The sequence below is a fragment of the Battus philenor genome, unplaced genomic scaffold (genome assembly GCF_028537555.1).
Source record: "Battus philenor isolate CCGP_79_NKW_IND1 unplaced genomic scaffold, ilBatPhil1.0.hap1 SCAF_11, whole genome shotgun sequence".
NCBI lineage: Eukaryota > Metazoa > Arthropoda > Insecta > Lepidoptera > Papilionidae > Battus > Battus philenor.
In genome coordinates, this window is record NW_027181673.1 from 7,199,172 (window position 1) to 7,219,736 (window position 20,565).

General features: G+C 30.2%; 1 protein-coding gene across 1 annotated transcript in view; it reads right to left on the reverse strand.

The window, feature by feature from the left end:
- Setd3 (SET domain containing 3) overlaps nt 1–619 on the reverse strand; it is a 32,595-nt gene extending 31,976 nt beyond the window's left edge. Inside the window, exon 1 of the mRNA XM_068772768.1 lies at nt 204–619. Within this exon, the coding sequence (XP_068628869.1) occupies nt 204–513 (310 nt within the window). The 5' untranslated portion in view covers nt 514–619. The remainder of the gene's footprint in view (nt 1–203) is intronic.
- Nucleotides 620–20,565: the final 19,946 nt, after the last annotated feature.

Consider the following 20,565-nt stretch of genomic DNA (forward strand, 5'->3'; position numbering starts at 1 on the left):
ACTTTGATATAACTTTATTTCTAACATTATATACCAGTATTTATATCTCCATTCTGAGACAAATTAAGTTGTGGTATTGAATGGTAATCAGTAGACAATTAAAACCTTGACCTAATCCAGCTGAAGTTATAGTTTTTAATAGAATTCATAGATTTTATTATTGTAATGTCATAGTTTAAACAGTACAACAATTAATTAATTACCTTCAAATTGTGCTCCATTCTCGTGCAACCAGTTTATGTACTTTTCTACATTTAAATTTCGCTCGGTTTTAGGATTCTTGTTAGACAAGGAATCCTCAATGTAAATAATATCTTTAATAATAGAATCAATTTCTAAATGCTTATCCCAAATTTTTAATACATTACTAGGCGTCTGAAATACGCTTGTAATTTTAAGAACTTTTTCAACCAAAACGCCAAGTTGTTTTCGTTTTTGCAGTACAAATTTATTAGTCTCTTTTTCTGCATTTCGTTTTTTTGATATATTTTTTCCTTGTAACTTACGTCCCATAGTTCTATTTTACGATTCCAAGTTACAAAAATGTACCGTTACGGTAAAATAAAATTAGAGATTTTGATATGTAAAACGTGGGAATAGAAATATTGTACCTAAAAATAGTAAGACAAAGTGTTGTTTTCAATCTTTTAGATTGAAACATGACACTGACAATGTCATATGCATTCAATTGACATTTGATAAGCAACGTAGGCAACAAAAATTATATGATATTTTCACAAAACTGTTAAAGATTTTATTTAAATTAATTGCCCTGATAAAATTTAAAACTTTTTTTAATACACGTTTTGTACTTTGCAGGACGTTCTTCCGTTGTGATCCATATTTAGCCGTAAACAGAACGTATTCCGTTTTTTTGTGTGGTTTTTGCAGCGTCCTGATATAATTAATGTACTTATTGGATAATCATACAAATAAATATTGTTTTAAATAATACCCTATAATTAGAGAGTAAAACATGATTTGCTTCTAACTGTAGTGTTGTTATGTATAATAAAATGGTTTCTACAGGATCGGATACTGAAATATTATTGGTTAAACTAGTTTTTTCCGTTAAAATTGATACTTAAAGTGTATAATTTCTCCGGAAATAAGTTCTAAAGACCAGTAAACAGATTTTAGTTCTATTTTCTTTTAGTAAAAGATGGACACCTAAAATTAATAATATTATTTAGCATATCGTCTTTACAATTGCAAACAAAGCAATGATTTCAAGGCATGCTTATCATACATTTAAGTTAAAAAAATATATTTAATCCTTTCATAAAACTGTGTACAAGAGTATTCTTTTATAAAATAAATATATATTAGTTATTTGCAAATACCTAAATCGTAACAAAAGATAACACCATGTATTAATAGTAATATTTTAAGGTTAATTTAATAATACTACCTTTTGTAGAAACGGGGTAATTTTTATATTACTATGATACAATTATGACAGAAAAATATTAAAAATGATTCTAACTAGTTTCTAAAATGTTATTTTTAATACTAATTACGTCTAACGGTTGTTTTTAATGATTTCCCTCTAATATATATGATTTTAGTATATAGGACTATAATTTGTAGAACAATTGAGAATATATTGCATTAATAATATTTTACTATGTCAAACGCAAAAATAGCTCCGGAAGTAAAATGTATAGATTCACCATAAGTAAACACTTTATTACTCTAAGATTTTAAGGGTTGTAGTATTTGTTAATAATAAATAAAGCATTCTATAATTATTTAAAAGTATTAGTTTGAATTAGTCACTAATATTGTTTTTTTTTTTAAATAAAATTTTCTTTAAGATAAATTATTTGTTTTACTGACAACTACACTAAAACAGCAAATGTTAAAAATAGGAACAAAAAGAATTTACCTTTATAAATACGATATCGATTTTGTATTTAACATATAATTGTTACTGTCTATGACACTTTTTTAATAGACCTCGAAAACAATGTCACATTCAGTCCGGATTGACAGTTAATTTTTATCTGGCAATGGCAATGATAGAGTAAGAACTTGGCAGACGCTTCGCCACTTCCACGAAAAGTTATTTGAAACCGCCCCAGATTTCAACCACAGAATAGCCCTGTAAATTATTAGAGGGCGTTTAGCCTACATTTCAAATATTTAATTGTACAATGCGATACAACACTCTTTTCATAAAAGGGACTATTTTGTGGGTAATATTAATAAATAATTAATTAATTACATTAAAGGTTTCATTGGTCAATTGGGCTAAAATGTTATTAAGATGGCCACGGTAGTAATTAATAAATATGTGTAAGCTTTTCTTTATATTTTTTTTAGTAAAGGACTGGACGTGAAAACTATTTATCTTCTTTTTGACAAATCAGTAGATAACAATACAGAGTAAATCAAAGTTTTAAAATTTTATAGTTCTACACCGCAACGCGTTTGTGGACGCCATCTTGAGATATAAAATTTCACTTTATACTATGACGCCTTGCAAACTAAAACTGACCCATATATTACTTTTTAATAGCAGAATTAGTCTTCGGTACTTATCCAAACAGCATTTTGTTCAAGGATCAAGAGTGGTTAATGCATTTAATTGATTTTTATTTTACCCTCTTCGCAGCTACTTACGTCATTCTTGTAGGTGTACATGTAAATTCAATATTATTAATTTATAACTAGATCCACCATGCTATGTAATTAAGTATAAAATATCAACCTAATAATTAAATGTAAACGCAATTCGCGTGATGTAGAAATCAGTTGCTATCTATCGCACATTCCAATACGACACACCTTTTATTATGAAGTCAGCACTATGTAAAGTTATTAGGTCATAGAGTAGGGATTATAATGTGATCGTTAATTTAATGTTAATGCCCCATTACTTTTTATTAAAAACAAACTTAGTATCAAACTACACATATAACTTGTCCGCCTTTATCTTTAAGGATGCCAAGTAAAACGCTAAATATGCAAGCAAAAGGAAATTTTAAGTAAAAAAGATAAACATGTTAACTGAATGGAATAACCAAATGATATAGACGCAGTCGTAAAAGTAAGATATTTTAATTAATAAAATTTCAAATAATTTAACATAGATAGTGACAAGAAAAACTTGATCGTGGCTGTCCAGTACTGAGCCAAAAACCTCGAGTCTGTGTCTTTTTAAATTTGTATTGTGTATATTTCGTTTAAAATACCATTCAGACACAATTTGTATAACTTTATACGGAGCAATTATTCAAGTTAAAATTATTTATTTCAGACATGCCTCACTAGTGTTAGAAAACGTAAAACATAACAAGTGTTAATAATAGAGCTATACATAATAACAAAACGTAATCCTCTACTAGTATGGATTCTTATCTTGTGGCACACAAGAGGGGAGTCCCAACGATGTAGAATCTTGCTCGGAATACTGTTGCGGTACTGTAGCGGTATGCACAGTTTGCAAGTCATCACAAACATTGGTAGACCATATTTGTATGAAGACTTAAGTCTGCAGCATGGCTGAATTTAATTAAAGTGAATTAAAGTCTCAATATGGCTTTCAAGGGCTAGACTTTGTAAACCAGGTAACATTTTTTCCGTACGCAGCACATATTGATAGACCTACATTAGCACAAATTTCAATATGAAAGCATAACAAATTCATAGTGCATGTAACTATTTCATTAGCTTATGTGACGATTTCAATGAACAGAATATTCTAGGCTTCAGTCTGAATCACTATTTTATGATGCTCTCCAACACAATACGCGGTTCGTTCCAAATGACGCTCAATAGCGACTTCGCCACTGCCTGTCGGCTAATACGCGGTAAGCTAAACTAATATAACTTTTTTTTTGGCCACAGCTAGCACGGCTCACACATATACAGGTGCTATTCAAATAAACCTATAAGTAATGAATCATTATATCGTAATAGGGAATTTAAGTACAATAAAAAAATTGCCAAAAAAAACTTAAGCACCTTGTGGATGCTAAATGCCTTCTATACTGTAATATATATATATATAAATAAACATGAATAGTGTGGCTCGCATTCCTTTTGTAAGTCGTGCAAGAAATTTGCAAAGAAATTTTTAGACACTCAAAAAATCTCAGATGACAAATATATACACTCTTAAAAAGTAACTTACAATACTACAAGAACTTTCAATATATACATATACATATATAATCTGAAAATAGTCTTAATTATCCATTTACCTTTGGTATAACTCGTATGACGCCTAAGAGGGCGGTACCTATTAACCACCGTCATATATAGTCTAAATAGCTTACTTAAGTGGATAGTTTTAATTATACATAGGGTAATGGTTAAAACTGGAAAACAAATTTGTGTGATTATGTAATAAAGAAATCACCTATTTCATTCTGACTGATGGAAGAGGTTTTCAGACGTTACTAGAAATAAAGTCTTGAGTTCATTTCTATCTTGGTTACGTATAAAACTATTTGATAATTCTGTTGGACACTGTATATATATATATAGATTTTGTCTATCTTCCCATTTATTTACTAAGGTGAGTTATTGAATAAAGTAAATATTTAAGCACTACTTCAAATTTAGAAAACAATTAAGGATTTATTTTATCTAAGATAAATTAAAAGAAACCATCACCCTATATATATTTATATATATATATATATATATTTATATATATGTATTACAAAAATATATTATCTTTAAATATTGTACCATAAAAACTAATTCTTTGTGTATATACATACATTCACTTAACTTATAAGATAAACATTATTAACACAATTTTACAAATAGTATAATTACATCAACTTTAATAAAATGAATCGGTGACAATGTATTACAACCACGACGTTTTATTACAGGTTTTTATTCATGATGTTAATCTAACAAAAAAATAAAAATAAATGTAATTTATATAAGCTCTTAAACTTATTGAAATTCCTTTCAAAATATGACCCTTTTTTTGACTACAATCAATATAAAATATTATCGAATACATTTTAAGGCATAAGAAAAAAACTAATCCAGCAAGAAACAAAAAATTCAAAACGCGCATAAGTTTTTTACACCGTTGAAATCTATCAACGCATTTTAAAATTAGTAATGATGTAATAAGAACAACGGGAGTTGCTAGTTAGCATACGTCTTTACCAACATACAAAACGCGGCACGGAGCTCTGAGCAGGTTGCCTATTCTAAAGTCTCTTCGCTTGTCCTTATGTCTACAATACCGTTGAAACGTTTGAGTCGATTGAGAATTCTATTAAAGGCCATGAGCTCAACGGTCGTGGAATATGTTAGCAACGCGTGAACTTTATGTAAAGCTCTAAGCTCTGTGAGTCGGTTGTTAAGCGACTCGGGAATTCAATTTATAAATGAGTATTCATTATACTTAATTATAGTACGAGCAAATTGAGTTTTATTGAATGCGCTTAAATGTTTTCCTTTTACTTCTGGTTAATGCAAATATTAACGTGGGTCGTTCCTTATTTCGTTCTACTGTAAACAATTTTCATTGAACACTTAACACCTACCAAGCAACTATGTCAACAATCCACGGTTTGAATGCATTTTAAAAATATTGAAATGTTACAAAGTAAACGGAGAGAATGATAATAATAATAATAATAATATATATTTTATTTACATAACAACGAAACAGCTACTGTTTTTCTCGTATAGTTAATTACGTAGAAGGAAAATTTTGGACAGGTGTAGTGTATAACAATACTGACTCAGATATGCAGGTTGATTAGAAAAAAGGGTAAAAGCTGTAAATGGTGAATTAATAAAAATATTGTACGTAGAGTTCATTTGCTAACAATTAATGTATGGTACATCATATACAAAAATCAATTCTGTCATAATAAATAAATAACATAATGATAATATAGAAAGAAAAAGCTTGTCCAAAATTCAGATTACTGCAAATTAAAGTTATTATTGTTTGTTATTTGTCCCTGAAGAATTTTGTAATGATAGAAGTTATTCGTCTGTCACATATTTCAGAATGATGACCCTATATACATATATAGTGAGAACTATGTTCCTTTAAGATTTTCAAAAAAAAAAAAATTTGGTGCGTAAAAGGACACCAATTTCGAAATTTCGACTCTTTTGTGATTTTATTTTTGGCATCAGTAAACATTTTTGAACCTACTTAAACTTTATTTAATAAACTTAGTTTTCCTCTAGAGTTGTATTTTGTAATGTAAACCGTTGTAAATATATTGTATATGCAAAAAAAATATTAGAAATTGTAATAATGCGTAATTTGACTCATTTGAACTGTTGCTAATTTTACGGCTTGTCCATAAATTAGAGCACTGGTCCCTTATGCTCTTTCCTGTTGAAACAATTACATACCTTGCAACATATTATAATACATAAATTACGGAAAGGTTATGATGAATAAGTGCGACTAAGTTTATTAAGAAAAAAACACTTCACCGCGTGCTATTCTGTTGAAGTCATTTCTTAAACTAAAAGCTTGACTACAAAATATCATATCCGCATATTTTAATTTGTTCACATTTAAGAGTTGATTATTAAATTACATTTTAGAACCAGTGCCATATTGTCTATTTTGTCGAACGCTTTGGCCGTTCCTTCAATGCAACAAATATGTAATATCTATATTTGCATGCATGTACACAATTAATTAAAAGTAATATCAGCATTAGAGATTTATGGTATTAGAATATATTAATCATAAATTAAATAGTCTTTATTGGTAGCAAGCATTTTCAATTATGTAAGAAAAGTTTTTACTTTCAATGTCTACTCAATTTTGTAACAAATAAAACGTAACAAATGACGTAGATCAGATGTATGACGTACAATCGGTAGCAGTAGTGAAGACTTTGATACAATCTCGATATCGATGGAAGTTTCCGTTTATTTCTGAATGAACGTTTATATTAAAAAGACATGTGTCATAAATTCAAAAGGATTTAAAACTATGGATATTTTCAGGGCTTATCTTTGATTTTAAGTATCGAAAAGTTTATAAACTTTTATTTTTCGAAGTTTTATTTTCATCTTAAACAAGGCTTTATATGTATATAAGGTTTACAGAAATAATAAGACGGTTCTCACAAAAATGTTTGTAAACATAGGACTTTTGCATAAATTAAATCAAAAAAATATAAGTTAACACACAACATGTACAAATCCGCGTGGTATCTCTTCTGCCATTTCACGTCATCATTGTAGCCAAAGGTTGTCCAGTGTTGGGCATAACATCTACAATATGTTTTAAATATGACCGGTTGGAAGCGTCTAAGATATTTAAGACCAAGTTCGGGTAGGCAACATAAAGGCTAATGCTGGATATTATTTCGTCTTTCTTTAATTTTCTGTTCGCTATCATGGATATCCATGTGGAAGATATACATTATTTATTTGCTTATAAAAATATACGTAACCTATGGAACTATACTTTTATACAAGCGACGAGTTTAAAATTTTTACGTAGTTAGAGCGGAGCAAATCTGCAATAAATTATTAACCATAGTCGATGTAATGAAATGAATCTTTACAGATAGAAATATGTTTAAAAATACAGACAACCATGTTTTTATTTCTAGCATTTCTATGAATATAAAGTGACTGATTGTTTGGCTTGGCGAAGGATTGCATTTGGCTGTCGTAGTGGATGCTTAGAACATCGATAATTTCGTTTTGACGCTGTTAACACTAGTGTGATGATCTTATGAGCGAATCACCGAATCAATTACGAAGCATTACATCACCGAAGGATTGAGTCACGGCCACGGCTCTATGCTTAATGTGCTTAGTCCTTTTTTCCGTGGGCTTGGATCCTTTTAGTCATCGTTTCAAGTGAGCCAAGTCACTACTAACCGCAATATTGTAAACAATCAGTTTGTTACTGCATTGTGACGTTTACACAGACAAATGATACTATTCTGTTACGGGGCATTATTAAGGACATGCATCCTTTGAATTGTTTTAATTTTATTCTCTGGTGTGAGTAATATGCCGTTTTTTTAGTACACGACTTTGATTTTCTAACGTTTTATTTATATAACAATATACAGAGTGAATGATTATACATGTAAAAGTATTAAAGGAGAGAATGTATACCTCATTTGGCAACAAAAAGTTTTAAAGGTTTTACACCTATTTACAATTGACCTGTATAAAGTGAACACGCTGAAATAAATGTTACAATAAATTATTTTTTCTATTGGAATGCAACTGGCTAAAAACTTCAGGTAGTACAGACGGCAGGGGCAAATAGTAAACTAAAATATAACTATAATATTATACATATAACAATATTATAATATTTAATACGTGGTAATCTCAATTTTGTTAACATTTTTATTCCTTAAGTAATTTGTTATTTGTATTTTTTGTAACCATTGACTTTTGGACTGGCTGTACCGTACAATAATTGACGACCAATGGGCAATACTTTTACGTCTTTAAATTTTTACACCAATAAGCAATCTTACTGTGTAGATAAACGTGCTTATAATAGGCTAGATGTATAATTATTCATTGGTTATGCAAATGCATTAAGGAAATAATAGTGCAATGAATCTTATTCGAATGATTATTTGCATGTGTTAGCCGGATTATTAGTTTTAGACGATGAATCATTAATCTCTGCTTATGATTCCTAACCCTAGAACATGCAACTTGGTAATGGTAACGTATTAAATCTATCTATACTTAAGTTCCTCTCAGCTAAAGCACCTTCTCTGTTGGACACAGGCCTACTCCATAGAATACTTACATCATTTAACTTAGGATGGTACATTTTGACAGTTCAATAATCATTCTATACTTGCTCAATGGTGCTTGGCGGTAAAACTAAATATTTATTTGAATTAAGTAACGAGACACGTGGGCATAAAAAAATATTAGGTAATTGTTTGGTAACATTTAATAAGCTTTGAGCATTAAAAAAACTTTTACTTTCTGCAAAGCCGATGCCCCTCAAAATTTGTATTTGTTAAGAATATGCACGATGTTTTTAAGCTTGTCAAGGCCTTGGCATTTAAAATGAATGAAAAGACGAAGTTAAATGTTTACTAAAGGCCACTCAAGAAGCGACATGTTAAACACTTACATTCCAAATAAAATTTTAAATTCAAAAGGCATTGGCAGTCATTTGTGCGTACACCAATTATCATTGATTTTTAAAATTGTGATGAGAACAACTTGTGCTGATTGTAAATAAATGCATCTGACGTTAATGTTTTTTGACACTATTAAAGAAAATTTAAATTGCCTGTTTAAAATCAACATACATAATAACAGCTTTGAAAAGAAAAAAATATTATTACAAGTATAGGGTATGATGAGTTGGTGTCTCTATGTCACGTATAATTTACGATCCCTGGTCGGAATTTCACATGGTCCTCGCGGCCTTAAAAATCGATATAATGTTGTGCATATAACAGCTCAAGGAGACAGATATGTAATTTAGTAATATTTCATACTTGTCGCGTCGTATCCCACACTTATTAGGATGGTACTGTGTTACACCGTCCGTGCCGGTCTTCAGCGGTGTTTATTGCTTCGGCTATTGTGCTATCGTACGTGATTCGAAGGTGATTGGATCAGCGCAGGGGTGCTACAGACTCGTTGTCGCCGTCCACACACTTCTGCGACAGTTAAAAGTATTTACATATTGTTCCCGTGGCTCTCCTGATTATGAGTGTAAAACTTCTCGAGGCAATTTGATATTTAAATTTTCTGATATCTCTTAGGAGCCTCTGCTTGAGCTATATTATTTATTTTACCGGATTAGTAAAAAATGAAGCTGTTAAGTTTCTTAAAGGTTCTAAATGGAGTGACAGGGTGCATGAGCCTTAGGAAGTTAACGTCAGCTTGGGGTGTCAGCCGAAACGCTATCAGCATTCCGGTACCAGAGCGAGATGTTTTAGAATTATTAAGATTAGATTAGACCAGTACAAGTTATTATTAGTAATTCATTTCCTGACTTAGCCTGTTATTCGCATAATTCTAAACAGGTGTTCATATTATAATATATTCAGGGATATATCTTCACGTCCAAATTTATATTTATTAACACTTGAGCTTTTCCGGTCATGAACTGTGAATATGTGTTAGGTATTTTACGATGACTTAATACTTATAGTTTTTATATGATCGTCCATTGTAGGAGGTGTTCTGACAGATGTTTGAAATTGCGACGCGTATTTGTGACGATCGTCAATAATGTACACACATTGTTGTTTCAGTTTTAAGGGCCTGTAGAACTCAGGAATTACAGCTTTATAATCCTAACATCCTACGAAGTAACTTAGTAATAGATAAAATGGGAGACTTACCTCTAGATAAAACTATTGGAATTGAATTAGATTTATTTTTTGATGTACAGCTTGATTGGTTACAGGTAAAAAGGCTTTATAAGGGTGGATGTATTATTCGCACAATTGTTAGCAAAAAGCTATAAAGCTTTTACATTTATTATCCTGTGGTAAGTGATCACTCTGAAATATGTAACAATGATTTAATTTATCTATAGAAATGCGGCAGGCGAATGATTGGCAGTCAACAAGGTAGTAAACAATTAATTTTAATACGTAATAATCCGTATTTTAAAAACGCTTTTCCTAATTATTCTATATATATATATATATATATATATATATATAGTTCTTCCCCTTTACGCAAGCTTTTTAGCTTTTACGTCTTTAAACAATCATCCTGTTTCATATATAAATTCGTAACGGACTAATCTCAAAGTTGAAATCAAATTTTATGATTTAATCAAAGTTGTTTTGATGTAATTCTTTTTATTAATGGCGCGACATCAGGCCTTGACTAATGTAAGGAGAATTAACACCTTTGTACTGTGAAGGTTTTATAAACTGGCTAATTTGCTTTGTGTTTGCGTTACGTTTTTTTCCATTAAACCTATCTTTCGTAAACATTATGATTGATTATGTGTGTCGAATTTTAATTATTTCCTTGAAGATTATATATTTTTTTTTATAAATAAAAATAAATGTTTCTATTGGTATTTACAACATTACTCAAACAATTTTTATTTCCTATATTAAAAGTGAAAAAATCTTCAAGAAAAAGTACAGTCCAGGATCAGTATTACAGATTACTAAACTATTAGTATATCGAAAGATGGGTTTTAAAATTTGATAAATCTTAAAATGATACCTATTCATGAATTAAAACCTAATAGGTTTGAAGTATAATAAAATCCTTAAATTTTATTAAATTATCGTCATAATATGAATCCTTCTAGAAACTTTATGTACGCAAAGATAACACGCATGCTTTTACGATAACATTTATAGATTGTAAAAGATCTATAAGATATCCTCAGTTTTGAAATTATCAGGTTAGATAAGCATTAAAGTTTATCTACAGTCTATGGTAGCTATGGATAATTTTAATTTTGTCCATTTTTTTTTAACTAATAATGTACTTTTATTTCAATAGTTATTTCCTCTACTTTCTGATGATTCCAAACTCTAGCTGTCTGTGAGTAAGTGATTAGACTGCCTCCTATACTTCTGTCGTTATTGTAACTGTTTGTTTCTTTTTTCATTGCGTGTATAGTAATTAGAACTAACTTAAACTATGTTCATCGACGTCTGGAAAAACAGAGCAGTAAATATTCAATTTAAAATATTTATACAACTTCTCCTTAACCTAAAAAATATTATATCATGGACCAGGTCAATTTTTAGATTGCTTACTTGATGCATAAAAATCCTAAAAAATGCAGTTGCATTGTGATGTTAAAACTATATCTTTTCTGATTTTACATGTACATTAAAAAAATTAATAAAAGCGAATATGTCAAGTACAAAGTCGGTAATAATTAAGTAATATGATTAGTTAAAAACTATTATTAGATATATAATTCTAATGAATTAGATCGCGTCTTTCAGTTGCTTATATTAATCATAAGTGAACTTCATTAAAAATATCATTTGTTATGAGAGCTTTGAGCAAGGATGTCACGAGTTTATTTACATTTTCTAAACCCCAAATAATCTTAATGTGCTCCCATTATCATCGAAGCAGCACGTGTTGCCGTACGTCCAGTGAAAAACTCCCGACGTTCAGTGATTAACGGCACACTGAGTGCCGCACCCTACGTCTACACTAGATTTACAACGTAGACAAAGGAAATCAATTCTTACAATGACATGTGAACTATATGGGGACGTGTTGCTTATGCAACACTTTGTAAAAACATGGCTTCCAATTTCTCGATAAAATAGTGTGGCTATGATAGTTTATTACTGAGACCGTGATCGTTCAGAGTTTCGTGTGTATATATTCTTGTATTGCATTAAAGTTAAATCTTTTGTTTTTATTCACTCTCGTAGAAAGTCGCTGATTGCGGGCAGCTCAAAATCAGACATCATGACGATATTTAGGGAAGGCCTATGCCTAGCAGTGGTTGTCTGTCAGTTGACATGCTGATGACGAATAACAGAACATGGAATACATAATGTTGTTTAGTTATTGATGGTTAATTCTGTGTACTGCTGTTCCATACAGAAGTAAAACTAAGCCTGTTTGGTAAACTCAGCGTGTTTTTAAAGCTTAACAAAAGTCGGCAATAATTAACACAATTCAATAAAATTTTCTGTTTTTTGTTTTGTAGCTACCGGGTCACAATCACGTTATTATTGTCCGTGCGCGAACTTCGCGTAAAAATAAACATGTTTTTTTGAATAAAATAACTCTAAAAAGATATTGTTAGTGGTTTTGTGTGCATTAACATAACAAAATGATGTAGTTTCAAAGCATGACCTAATTATTTTAAAAATGTTTATGCCAATTCTTTATCTACGTAGTAATTAGTCAAGTTTTTTTTTTTTAATAAAACCGCTTTAAAAATAGGACAAGAACGAACGTGATTAATGCAATTATTAGTATTCGTTTTTTATACTATTATTATTTCCACGTGACCAGTCATTGCTAAAAGGTTTTTAATTGATTCTTGTTATTAAAAACGGATGAACTTATGTTTAAAGTGAAATATCTAAGTTAAAATCGTCGATAAAAAATGATATTTCATTTCATTGAGTTTTATTTTAACATTGCTTTTTATATGAAAAATTGTTAAATTAGCGCTTTACGCTGACTGGTGTAATATAGCTTATATCACATAATTTTTTTCATACATATATACCTTTTAGATTAAAGAAGGTATTTTTCTTCTAGGCCAGTTTAATTCGTAAATGGAGTAGAAGTTGGATAGGAAATATAATTTGCAATAACAGTGCCATAACTTACTTTGTATTATTTCATATTTGATATAGACTTTGTTAAACTGTTTATAGCATTTGATTATCAATGGATTGTCACGATTTCGGAGGCGGGGCATTCGTGCTATTGTCAATGTCATTACATTTCTACCCACGTTTCTTCGACTCGCAGACTTGTTATAATATAATCCTTATGTCAAAGCGCCAACGGATGTATTTTAATTCGATTTAAAACATACGGAAGTCACAGCCATATTATTCTAATGGTCTATCGCTGTAACGTGCGTTGCGGTAGATAAATTGTAACCGAGCGCGATCTCTTTGTCCCGTCAATATGTCAGCTGTAGGCTGTCCCGCTTTTGCCGTCGCTGACAAAATGTCACAATTTTACTGCCCGCCTTAATTACCAGTGTTACTTTGACAAACAATATATGGCTGTTGTAAATAATCGCGATGATGGAGAAACAAAACGTGTGGAGAGATACTAAAGGATAACCTTAATTATAATTATAGCGTAGAAAATATTTCTTAGAATTATCTATTATCATGGTGATTGGTATAGGCGTCACGCTTTAAGGAGGTGAACATGTAGTTCATTTATTGACAATTAATGTGACGTACAATCTATTCAAAATACAAAGTTTCAAAAATAATAAATTGAATATTGATTACTATTTGTCTCTGCAGACTGTATTATAGCAAAACTAAATTAAGTTAAATTAATATACTTGTTTCTTCATTTCTATATAAATATAGGTGACAAAAATAGGTGTTAAATCTTTAAGGCATTTTTCTTTCAAATAAGCTGTACATTCAATCCTTTGAAGCTTTTATGTCTGAAGCCAAGAACTATTATCGTTACAGATAAGTAGATTAGTCCTAATTGATTACGCAGGTGATGTTCATAGAAAAATAGTATTGTAGTATTCATTAGAATCCTTTTCGAATTTTCTATGTTTAATACATAGAAAAATCGGAAAAATCGGTTCAATACAAAGTATTATTCAAACGTTTGTTATAACGGAGCGGATAAGTCATAAAAAATAAAGTTTTATTACAAACTTGACTCAAGCTGTGCAAAGCATGTAAACTAAAATTGATTTGTAAAGCTTTTACAATAGGATTCTCACATAATGATTAAAAAAAAAACAAATAACGATTGTATAAGTTCCTAAAATGTAAATGACTTTCTAGGAGATTGTACAACTTGGGAAAAATATGTTCGCCTGCAGGCTATTTCAATATTCATTAAATATGTAATTTTTAATTATTTTAAGATTTATAGTCGCGCTATTTTTTGTAGCCTGTTCTCGAGCCTGAGGCATTTATCATCCGAACAGATGGTAGATTTATCTTGATGTCAGTATGAGAGGTATTTCATCTTATGTTTAACAAAATAATTTTTAAATTTCAATAATTATGAAAATATAATAATATTTACGTATTTTACACATATAATTGTCCTATTTGTTAAAGTTTGGGATTTAGTTTGTGATCGATTCGAGGTTGGGCCCTTTCAAGGATCCTCGAATGGGAATGCTGAACGCGTAACATGTGATAGTTTAATTTGAGTTTGTCTTCGAGGACCTTTGCGCTTGGTTATTCTAGGAAGCCTCCGCCCAAGCCACAGCTTGATACCTCACACTCCGGTGAATGATTACGTAACGTAGTGAGTTCAGATTCTCGAAGAAGTTATAGAGTTTAGTTATTAAAAATAGGGTTAGCCTAAACACAGCCTGCACATCCAATCCGGGGAAGCTATAAGTGTTAATTAGAACAAACTGAATCTTCTTTTTAATATAATATAATTTTAATTTGAAAATGAGTTTCCTTCTAATTTTAAGTAATTTTTAGTTCTCCTTCTGCGTTTCACACCTCTGACTAAACAGTAATTAACCGTTAAATCGTATTAACCCGGGTCGTAACCCCTTAGTAAGAAAGCTAGAATTAGATATCGCTTTTTTTATTAAGTATTTGTGTGAGTATAAATATACGAATAGCCCGTCGTGTGGCAGTTATTCGAAGACAAATCAAAATAATATTCACCTAATAACAGAAAGTCTGTATAGAGAATAGTAAGAAATTATTTAGAAAAGGAATAAAAGATATATGTAAATGAGTAAAGATTTACTTCAAATAGTAAGTATACAGCAAATAATGTATAATTAAATTTAAGAAATGAGTTAAAAGAAATTTGATGTAAGCTGTAATAAAGATATTCTATGTTACATACTTAGGATAATATATATTTTTAAGCAATACATGTGTTAACCGACCTGGATTCTTCAGTTTTGCAAGAAAATAAAATTAAATGTTTCTGTATACAGCAATATCCCCTATAATTTTTAATAGACCAAATTAGAAAAAAAAAACGAAACCTGTATCGGTAATTTAACTTCCTTGAATAAGGGTGGAAAGGTGTGTGGAATTTCAAGCGAGTGACCTGATAGTGTCTTACTACGCTTTTGTTAAAATATAAAATATTTATTTATCTAATATTTGCTAAATAGAAATTTAAGTAATGACATTTAATGATATGTAATGATACAATGATGTGGTCAAGCCATGATATGTATTTAATACTGCTATGTTGTAGACACTTGTAAGCGGACGTTCTGCTCTGCAATGGTTGTCTAGAAGAAATCGCAGATTACCATAATACCTCCTTTTGTACATCATTTTGGTCTATTTCATCTGATTTTTTTTTCTTCTGTTGATGACATTAAATAAATAAATATAATAAAAATAGTTTCGCGATCTTTCTAAAGTTTCCTTTTACGTTCTAATTTTTTGTTAATTATATAAAATTAAACGAAGTGCCTGTCTCGTCCTCATTTACTAAAGTCCATTTAGTCCGCGGGATTACACAAAGACATTATCGCGTCAGAACACTTGACATTTCCGACGTCGGTGGACGCAAGCGTGTTTGTGCACTTAAGGCATAGGAGACAATCCATCTTGTTTATTAAGAAATTAAAAGCGCAGATCCGTAATGAATCATTAAGCTATCCTAGCCGAAACGTTTAGATGTACAGTGTTATTAAACTCAGTTCCACAAATCCATAATTTAGCAACCTCTCGAAATTTCAAATAAGTAAGCTTTAGAGAATATTTCGTGGATTCCGTATCCTATATCCGATGCAAATAAATTTGTAAAATCAGAATCAGATCAGTTATTACCATCATCGTTCGTATTTTAGCTGCTGATGACTGCCGTGAACCCATAGTTTTCTCCCAGAGATTCCAAATTGGAACAGTTGGATGTAGCCTGCACCAGACAACATTTACAGACAAGTAAATAGCTTATAATGATTACCTGAATATGTCCAGTGGTTGCCCAGTGGTAAGAACTGATACTTGTCATCGTAGATCGCGGGATCGATTCCTGAGATACAGTCATATGTATAATTCACACTTTATGCATTATTAAAAAGGATAACCACTGCTTACAATAAAGTTTCTGGTTGTTGTGAGGTTGTGCAGCAGTATCCTTTGCGTACCATAATACTACATATTGCAATCGCCAAACCGCTTGCCAAGCGAGGCGATTATGGTATGTCCGGCCATAGAAACCTCAGTCTTGAAGTAGTCGTCTATGGGCTGAAACGACAACGACGACGACGATGAACATGTCAAGCTATAATAAGCTATATAATGTGTGTACAAATTCTGGATTATCAACAAAGTAGCCCAATTCACCAGAGCTAAAACTCTTGTTGCGAGAAGAGTTTCATTCTTCTTGCACTATAATAATGCTCTTTTTATTTAAAAAAAAGAATAAATTTAATTACATGCTATTAGCCTGAAATATTAAAAAATGTTTTTTTTGCAAATAGTTAATATCACGGAACTTAAGGCCGTTGGAAAAGGCTAGATTCAGGCTGCTTTCAACTGATCCTATTGGATATCTCTAAGGAATATGTCCCGCAATGGTCGTCACGGCTCAGGATTGATAATGATGAAAATGACGTATAACAGATAGCGCAAAACATGAACAAGCTACGTATACATAGAAACTCATGACATATATGATAATAGGTAATAGGATAATAATAGGTACGAATTTTAGGATACTCATATTTCATTACTTTAATACTTTTTATATTCTGTAAATTTAATATAGGGTTATATCAGACTTGTTACACTCTTTTGACACATTCATGAAATAAGACGAACGTTGTTATTTAACTACCGGAAACAATTTTCTTAAAATTGTCTAACGCTTAGTGAATATTATTAAATTTGAATCTGAAAGATTCGTTTTTCCTAGAGAGTGAAGATCCTTCGCGTAAAAATTTATGTACTGGAACTTCAATCCCAATCTTAGCTACAAATAACGTTTATTATATATTTCTTATTAATAAATTAAAATACAATATTACGTAAGTATTTATATGAAGATAATACACAACCTTTAATCATGAAGGAAATCAATCAAACGATATTCTTTTAAACATTGGTAATAAGAAAATGTGCACAATAAAGCCTAGTGTTATTTTTTTTTGTTTAACCGATTCCATTATCTATTAAAGAACATATCTGTGTTTATTTCATTAATGTTTATCATTATTATAATAATATGATATTACTCAAATAAGATTAAAGACTAATTAATATGCGTACACTATCTTATTCTGTTTTAATTTTCTATGATAACAAAACTTATACTAGATCAGCGATAAATAACACTGTAAATCTATTAGGTGTGATTTAATGAGCAACAATAGATAAAATTATTAGATAATATGAATAATAACTAGGTTAATAATGTTAATGTATACATTGCTTATATATTGTCATTCATTTAAAATAGATAAAGTTTTTTATATAAAATTAAAAAGCAGAAAAACGAATGAATATGTATGATACTGTAAAGAAAAATTTAAATCTTCTCATGTTATGCATTTACAGCAAGACATACCACATTTTTTAAAAAAAAACGTTCTAAAAAAAACTATTGTCAAAAATTAATAAATAAACATACTAAAATCTCTTTTGAGCAAGTTATTTAATATCAAAATTACAATTCAAAGAATTTCATAATCACTATACTATCTGGTTATTCAAGAAACGATATATTTATTAATTTTAATACTAATGACACGTTGTTTGGTATATTATTTAATTCTAATAATAATGCAATGAAATAAGTGCTTCTCACATAATAATATTTAAAAGATTTTAAGCCATCAAAACTGGTTTCTCTAGTTCGATGTTTTATGTTTACATGGATATGATGTTATTTATTTGTTTTGTTTTGTATCTAACGTCTAGATAAAATAGAATAGCAAAAGTTTTATCTTACAGATAATGTCAGCGGTGTTATGATGACGATTTTATATTGATGAGATAAATGTTTTATTTTTGTTAGAGGTACTCAAATTTTTCGGTCAAGTTGGAAAATTAGTACTTCGTTAATGTTATTTACGATTACTTATATAGTGTTATGTAGGGTGATTGATTCTAAGTGTAAAAGTTTAAGAGGTGAATACTTAGATCCTTTACCCTGTCCTAAAATCAATGGTTTCAGAAATAGTAAATAATGTACTGATAATAAAATTAAAAAAAACCTTTTCAGATTTCAGAGAGTTATATATAAAAATAATAAATGTTTACCATCTATCCTTGCAGACTTCGTAATACCAGAAGTTATTGCCTGTTGCGCTTTACTAGAAAAAAATAATGGAAGGTAATTCAGAGTGATCTCTCTATACGAGAGTGTAGTTAGAAGCTTTATAGCTTTTTGTTGATAGATAAGATATACGTTTACCCTTTTAATATTTTTACATCTATAACCAATCGTGTACATATTTAAAGGAATTTTTAATTGTAACCGTCTTAATTTATATATAAAAATTAAAAATGTACACAGTGTTTGCGTTGTTCATGATAACATCGTGATATAATACTGATACACCTTGTATTGCCAGATAACTTCCTTCATAGATATAAAAAAAATCATAAAAAGATATGTGCCGCTAAATTTATCTTAGAATAATATAATATACGATGACAACAAGTTTATAGCATTCCAAAATATTTCTTAATATTTTTTTTGTAAAGATTCATATTAAACTTTTGTTATTTTCTATTAAATTCTAAATACCATAAATCATTTCATACACATGATTAATCATAAAATCGAATATATTTTTAAAGTCTAGGGTCAGCGTACAATAGAATAAATTAGAAGAAGTCAAAACATCATTTGATTTTGCTAATATATTGTTTAACAAACATTAGTGCTTTGTTAAAAAAATTATACCAATTGAAAAGGAATTGCCATTTTTAAACTAACGTTACTCTCAAAACCAAGAGTATTATTTAATATTTTTATTGTATAAGGTTACGGTTTGTCTTGATATACATTGATTCTTCGTATCGGCATGCTAAAATTATATTAGAGGTCCTGGTGTATCGAGGTAAATCAGTTATCAGTGACAATATAATAAGAGAATTTAAGCATTAATTACATCTTTATTAGAGACAAATATCTTTATTAAAGGCATTAAGCATCATAAGTTGATGTTAAAAATGGTTTTGTATAAATGAGCCCATTTATTATCTACAAGGAATACTGGGACCAGGAGATAGCGTCAAGTCTGACAATGTCAGTTGAGAGGGCTGAGGCCTTTGCAACTGGTCACTCCATGAAGAATTCGCCCAAGCGGGCCAGAACTTAGCAGTCTGCTGTTATTGTGAAATATCTATGTGACGGCTTGTATTGAGATTATCTTTAGACTCCTTGGGTTTTAGTCTGATCGGACTGCTATACTGCGCATAGAACTAGAAATATAACACGCGGTACTGCGCTTCCGGACGAACTGTATTATGTATGAGTTTTTGGTTACGCTCCTTTTGTGGAAACTGTAAACAATGATCATTCATTAGTAAAACCCTGTGGTTAAATATGCTGTTTTATACTAATAGATCAATATTTCGTAAACCCTATACCAGTACGGTGTCATTACAGTACGGTGGTATAAAGAAATTCGTAAAACGAAATCGAGTCCCATAAAATCATATTATATCATAATCATATCTGCTCATCATCTTATGATTTTAGTGGTTTGTCTCATTAGCCTAGTATAATTACTATTGTAATCACTAACTACGGTCCACACAAACCAAAATAGAGTAATTCCCACGCACTAGAGTTTGGCTGTACAATATCCGGCTACCATTGTCCGATCCTGTAAAGCATGGTTGCACAGACTTATTAAGACTAGGGGCCACTCGCGCAAATCATGAACTGAATGCGGGCCGGCCGCCAGAAGTATAGGTAATTAAAGACAGTAAAGAATTGATAATAATTTATTAAAATTGAAAA